The 7384-nt window shown below is 39.6% G+C and overlaps 1 protein-coding gene across 1 annotated transcript; it reads right to left on the bottom strand.

The window, feature by feature from the left end:
- Nucleotides 1-1490: 1490 nt before the first annotated feature.
- On the bottom strand, nucleotides 1491-6035 carry LOC132825659 (V-type proton ATPase subunit G 1-like). The gene is made up of 3 exons (XM_060841029.1): nucleotides 5873-6035; nucleotides 5339-5439; nucleotides 1491-2438 (listed from the first exon to the last, which is right to left on the bottom strand). Exons 1-3 carry the CDS (start codon nucleotides 5952-5954, stop codon nucleotides 2265-2267), a joined length of 357 nt encoding a protein of 118 aa, XP_060697012.1. The 5' UTR covers nucleotides 5955-6035; the 3' UTR covers nucleotides 1491-2264.
- Nucleotides 6036-7384: the final 1349 nt, after the last annotated feature.

Here is a 7384-nt window from a genome sequence, read left to right as displayed (position 1 = left end):
TGTATATGTTACAGCCGTGTCCTCAATATGGCTACATCCATTTAATTAGTCAACTGCTGTAATATTATCATTACGTGACTGATGGTCCATTCGCCGACAAATAGGAATAAAATAATGGTGTTCCATGAAGGAGGGGGCAATGCTATCTAGGATACTGGAAACATTCTGCAACGATCTTCAGAAACAATGCAACAGACACACTGGATTTATTTATTTAATAGGTCACCTCTGAAAACGCTAACAAACATTCTCATTAAAAAAATGGGATTGAAACCTAGATTATATACACTGAATTAACTCAATTCAAATCTGCGTTACTTTTTCTTGAAAAGGATACATCAGTTTTGCCACTGAATATTGCTCAAGTGCTTGTGTCAGGCCAAACATCATTACTTGCATTCTAGCGGACGTTAGATTTCACTTGGAGAATTACATAGGCATTTAGTAAAATTCAAATGTACTTAATTTTTTTTTAAAAAGCCAAGCAAGTCATCTGGTTGTAACAGGTACAATTCAAACTCTCCAGCTTTCCTCTGTTACTGCCAGGTAACAATTCATCCTTGGTCCCCATCCCACTTCCTGCTATGTAAAAAAATCAATCATGACAGCTTTCATAAATTGCCAGGAGTAAATAGGGCAATCTGACCAAAACCTCCTTAATCTAAAACAGGTTCTCTCTTTAGAGTGAGCTACTATTGTTTAGTTATTAAAGCTCCTGGAAACAATAGTCTTATTCTGGAATACTAGGACCATTGTAGAGCACCTAGGTTGTTCAATAGTTTGAGTACCTTTTATAAATTATTAACACGTGAAAAGTTTTAGGGGCTAATGTGTTCAACATTCAAGAACATGACAGACAGTTGTCAAGTACTATACAAATTTTTGTTTTGAGGGGAAAAAAAAAGGAGAGAGGAAGGACAAGACAGTGGAGGAAAATGTGTGGAGCTATTTCAACTTGTGCGTGTCTCAGGCATTCAACCACAATAGACAAAATGGCCTAATTTTGTTCTATAAACTAGGGCCTGCAATTGAGAGAAATCATAACAGCAGTCATACATTGGGAAGTTTTTTTTTTCAAAATAAAAAGTGAAGAAACACTGCAAAAATCATTTGCAGACTAAGTTTCTAAAATCAGTATATTTTACTGCAGAAAGCAGTTAGTAACAATAACAAGGTATAAAACTTCATTTCAATGATGATTTCTCTTCTTTCCCCCCTCCCCCCCCCCCCCCCCCCCCCCCCCCCCCCCCCCCCCCCGCGCTCTCCTTGGTATGCTGGGACTGTCATTTGTCCATGGAGCCACATCAGTTTTTTTTCCCCCCCCCCCATGGGACTGTAAAAAGTTTTTTAAAAAAAAAAACCTTATTTGGCTTGAGGGTAAACCACTTGTAGTATTCCAACCTAGACACAAGAACTACAACAGGGCATCACAAAAACCTATTGATAAATACCTTAGAGCAAATAAATCTATACATACAAATGGAGAAGACTTTTATTCTACAGATTTATTGGAGCTGAAATACTTGAATACAATTTTACAGAAAACAAAAAAAAGGTAGCACAACATACAAACAAGGAGGTAGTTCAAATGAAATTATAAGAACTGATCCAAACTGCTGTGCTATAATATCACACTGCATAACTAAATTAAACACCGATACAACCTAGAAGACATTTGACCTGTTAAACAACTTTGATTCTGAAGGAAAACTCAATATGGCAAGCCCTTACTTTTAAATCTGATTTTAATGACAGGTACACTGCTCCATCAAGAACAGTTACACCATTTTTGGAACATTAAATGATTCACAATTGCAGAAGACTTCACTTAGTTGCAATTTGGTCCACCAATTTAGAACCAATTAACAAAGGAATAATAAATTCCCTGTTCTCAATTTTAGAAAATGTCCAGCATTTGTTTTTAGATGCAATACCTCTAGTGCACACACTGGGTTTTTGTTCTCATGTAAACCCACCATAAAATTACTACTGTTATTAAAGGTAGTATCTTGCTTTATGACAGTTATAGCACCTTTAGTTTTGAACGAAAAATCTAATAGAAACAAGGAATACTTGGTTTCAGCATTAATAAGGACACTTTACGATAGAAAGTCAAACTGCCCTTTTTCAAAGTTCATCTGATGCAGATTTTATTGAGAAGTATAAGTGCTGCACAAATAAGTTTGCATAATCATGGTAATATTACAAAATATTGCTTTTCCAACAGCTGTTTTTATTCCTTAAGGCAAAACTACATTGCAGTTCTAACCATTAATGCGAAAGTTTACATGAATTTCTGGTTTAATGTCATAAATAAAACCAAGAAGAGTATTCAAGACAACTTCCTTGCTCTCTTCATAGCTTGCTCCAATTTTACTAATTTTCTCTTGGGTTTCTTTGTCAACTTCAGTTGCAGAATTACCATGTGAACCAAGTGCCTGAAAGGGAATATAAACATCAAGCATTTTCAATTCTGTAAACAAGAAATCATATTGAAGAAATAAAGTCACATTCCTTTCAGAAAGCTTTACAGATTGTCAAAAGTCATAGCCATCACATGTCCTAACATTAAATTCCATTTAAAATTTGCCAGCAATTTTTTTTAATATCAGAGCCTGATAATTGCTTTCTGATTCAAGTGTTTCACTTCTGCCCGTGGCTGAGATCTAACTAAGCAAAAAAAAAGCTTTCAAAGAGGATACTTCATAGTTAACAAAAAATAGAAGTAATTTGATATAAGGATAGGTATTATGAGATATTGATTAATTATACTGACAAAGCCATAACAAATGCATTCAGTACAGGCAAATTTGGTATTTAAAAAGGTTAGCTTCTGAAAATGAAAACTAGAAACAGGGTCTTGAAGAGGACTAGGGAGATTAAAAAAGTGAATAAAATAATTTAAAGGCTAATGGAATGCTAGCATTTATATAGAGGTTAAAAAGTTTTATAGTGTGGAAGTTATGTTACAGCCATACAAAGCAGTATCATTTTACCAAATACTGCGAGCAGTTCTGCACATATCTTAGAAAAGGAACCGAGCTTTAGAGGAAGATTCCATGGAATTACCTAGATAACACTTGAACACAAGACAAAATAGAGAAAAAAAATACAAGATTGTAATCCCTGGAGTTTAGACAGGTAAGGAATGATTGCTTTGTTATTGTTCAATGTTCTTAAGTTTTGACCCAATGTAGGGGGTTTCACTTGGCATGGATAGAAGATTGCTGGCCAACAGGGAATAAAATGTAAAAATAAGTGGATCATTTTCTGATTACCAAAATAAAACGAGTATTTATCAAGTGAGAGAGAGGGGTCAGTGCTAGGACCTCAACATTTTACAGATCACACAGATGACTGAAAAAAGACAGAATGCCATTGAGCCTGACATCAGTGGTGGGCAAGTTGTTGGAGGGAATCCTGGGGGGACAGGATTTACAAGTATTTTGAAAGGCAAGGACTTATTAGGGATAGTCAATATAGCTTTGTGTGTGGGAAATCATTTCTCACAAACTTGATTGAGTTTTTTTGAAGTAATGAAGAAAGTTGATGAGGGCAGAGTAATGGACTTTAGTAAGGCGTTTAATAAGGTTTCTCATGGGAGACTGGTTAGCAAGGTTGGATACAGGGGGAACTAGCCATGTGGACAAAAGGATTGGCTTGAAGGTAGCAGTCAGAGAATGGTGCAGGAGGGTTGCTTTTCAGACTAGAGGCCTATGACCAGTGGTGTGCCACGAGGTTCATCATTTCTATGAATGATTTGAGGTGAACAAAGGAGATAGTAAGTTCGCAAATTACACCAAATTTGGAGGTGGAGGGGACAGGGAAGCTGGTTACCTCAGCATACAACAGGATCTTGATTAGATGGACCAATGAGCTGAGAAGTGGCAGGTGGAGTTTAATTCAGATAAATGTGAGGTGCTACATTTTGGAAAGACAAATCAGGGCAGGTCCTATACACTCAATGAGAAGGTCCTAGGTAATGTTGCTGAACAAAGACTTGGGTGCAGATTCATAGTTTCTTGAAAGTAGAGTCGCAGGTAGATAAGATAGTGATGGCAGCGTTTGGTATGCTTTCCTTTATTGGACAGAGCATAGAGTATAAAAGAGTTGAGAAGTCATGTTGCTGCTGTACAGGACATTGTATCAGCCTCTTAAACTGGCCTAGCCAATTACAACATTTAAAACATCTGGCTGGATATGAAAAAGTTGAGGAATATGGGCCAACTACTGGCAAACGGGACAACATTAGGTTCAGATATCTGGTTGGACTGAAGAGTCTGTTTCTCTTTAGGTCCTAAATGAGCTGACCCAAAGTAAAACAAAAAGTTGAGAACATAGTGAGGCTACAAAGGCTATAGATAGGCTAAGTGGGCAAAGATCTAGAAAAGTGTAAGGCAACAAAATGTGAAATTGCTCACTTTGTTGGGAAGGATAAAAAAGCATACAGCCTCAACTGAAAGGGATTAAGGATGCAGTGTGATCTGGGTGACCTAATACATGAATCACAGGTGGTTACAATGCAGATAGAAAAATAAAATCAGGAAAGCTAAAAGAAATCTTGTATTCTATTCTGCTTGCAAGAAACAAAAAGGGAGAGAGATCACAGTGAGTTGAGAAGATTTATAGCTCAGGTGGAAGTTCTGGATATAGTACAGTAACAGATCAAGTACATTTCTTGAATGGTACAAACAGGCACAAGTGGCTACATGACTTCCTCCTATTCCAGTATAACTACACTAGAAACAGAATTTCACAGATTGTGGAGATTTAGGATCTCCAGGAGGTATTGATACTGTACAAATGAGCATCAGGATTTATGCCCTATTATCACCAGTATCTTGAAATATTTCATTTCAAGGCTTTAATTTCAGGATCAGGATGGAATGCCATGAAGAGCCTCTCTTCAGAAACATGCTATTTATCATGTAACAAAATTAAAGTGCGATGAGATTACTAACCAAACCCAAAATTTGTTTTAAATCAGTCATTTATACAAGTCAAAAAAACCTTAAAACCTGCCAATCAATAAGCAATTACACTTGCATAAAGTCTGAATGACACTTTGGAAACAATGGCGGACTTCATTCAGTTTTAAACAAAGACAGTCAAAATTAACCGATTCCCACAAAAGGTCAAGAGTCAATGATTTGTTTCCTCAAGAAATCAGAGGAACAATCAACAAGTTTAAAATTTCATTAACCGTTATGATTACTACTAGCCCCAGAGTGAGAGCACACACTTAAGTAGAAAACATTGCATCAGTTGTGCAAGGATGCAGATTTCAGTTGACTTGCAGCAATTTTTAAAGTTTAATAACAATACTTATATTACGTACATCATTTTCCTTAGCCTTAAAGTCCTTTTCTCTCTGCAGGCGATACTGTTCAATCTCAGCTTGAGCTTCCTCTTTCGCTTGCTTCAATCTGCGATTCTTTCCTATAATTGAAGAGCAGCGTACACAGTTCCATCAGCTTTCAAACAAAGTCAAACAAGGAAAGTGGGGTGGGGATAGGAGACAGCAGAGTGGGTGAAAATTGGGGGGAAAGATAGACAGCAAGAGTGCGGGGCGGAAGGATAGGATGGGGGAGAAAGAGAAGAGGGTGCGGGGGGGGGTAGAGGTGACAATCGGGTGGGGGGGGGTTGCAGTGGGAGTAACAGCGCGAGGAGGGGACAAGCCCTATAAAGGTTAGGGGTTACAGGACAGAGCAGGGAGTGAGTGAGCGCGCGCGCTAGCCCCGGGGGGGGGGTGCTCCTCCAGGCCGCCCCCTCAGCAAACACCTCTCCCAACCGTGTGTTTTTATTTCTATAAAATGACCCTCCCCCAGCCATTGTACTGAGGCAGTTTGCAGCAGAGCGAGCAGACACTCACGTTTCCGAGCCTCAGCCACCTTCTCCGCCGCCCGTTTCTCGGCCTGAAGCAGCTGTTGAATCCCCTGCGACTGACTCGCCATTTCCAACCGCTACGCTCGAGCGTCCCGGACGCTGCCCCACGTGACTATTACCGTCCGCCCAAGGTGACTGTACCACCTGACACCGCCTGCCCCCACGTGATACCGTCCACCCGTCGCGTGTACCACGTGATACAGCCCCATGTGACGTCACCGTGCTTCAGGCTCCGCCCTTCCCCTGAATGCGGAAGTGGTGCCTTTGGCCCTGCTAGTCAGAATTGTGATGTGGAGTGACTGGGGTGGGACAAGTTAGAAATCACACAACACCAGGTTATAATCCAACAGGTTTATTTGGAAGCACTAGCTCGTCGGTTAGCTGATGAAGAAGCAGCGCTCTGAAAGCTCCTACTTCCATTTAAGTGTTGGACTATAACCTGGTGTTGTGTGATTTTTAACTTTGTCCACTCCACTCCAGTCCAACACCGGCCCCTCCAAATGCTGCCTCCAACAGGAGCGTTGTTGAGTTAGAAAACAAAATCTGCCTCTATTCAAGGCACCACTAATGTAGAATTGCCATAGAGTGATATAAATGTAAAGTGCAGAAACAGGCCCTTTTGATCCAACTCACCCTTGCTGATATCCTAAATTAATATTTTCCCATTTGCTAGCATTTGGTCCATAATCTGCTAAACCTCTTCATGTATATCCAGATGCCTTTTAAACGTTGTTATTGCATCAGCCTTCACCACTCCCTCTGGCAGTGCACTCACCACCTGTTTGTGAGAACATTGCCCCCTTAGGTCCCTTTTTAAATCTTTCCCCTCTCACCTTAAACCTATGTCCTCTAATTCTGGACTTCCCTGTTGGCGAAAAACCGTTTTGGCTATTTAGCCTATCCACGCCATCGTGATTTTATTATCCTCTAATAAGGTCACCCCTCAGCCTCTGACAAACCAAGGAAAATAGCCCCAGCATATTTCGCCTTTCCCTATAGATCAATCCTTCTAACCTTGGAAACATCCTTATAAATCTTTTCTGAACTACTTCAAGTTGAACATCATTTTACGATAGAAGGGAGGCCAGAATTCAATGCAGTATTCAAAAAGCAGCCTAACCAATGTCCTGTACAGTTGCAACATGACCCTCTAACTCCAATATTCGATGCATTGACCAATGCAAGTGTACCAAATGCTTCATTCACTGTCCTGTTGACTTGCAACTCCACTTTCAAGGCATTATAAACCTTTACCCCAAGGTCTCTGTGTTTGGCAACACTCCCACCTATAAAGTCCTGCCTGAATTCCACTCAATAAATTGCCAAAAGAAGCAATGCATGCTACTAACAGAAGAGGGTAACATCTCCATGAAAATTAGATTCTATTATTAAGGTGCACAAAATACTTTGTACCTTGTAGTACAGCATCAAGCATCACTGAATGTTCATTTTTTAATGAGCACAATTAAACTGGGACTAATGACCTGATGGGATGTCT

Source organism: Hemiscyllium ocellatum, chromosome 21, assembly GCF_020745735.1.
Source record: "Hemiscyllium ocellatum isolate sHemOce1 chromosome 21, sHemOce1.pat.X.cur, whole genome shotgun sequence".
In the NCBI taxonomy this organism is placed as follows: domain Eukaryota; kingdom Metazoa; phylum Chordata; class Chondrichthyes; order Orectolobiformes; family Hemiscylliidae; genus Hemiscyllium; species Hemiscyllium ocellatum.
This window is presented reverse-complemented; position numbering and strand designations above follow the sequence as displayed.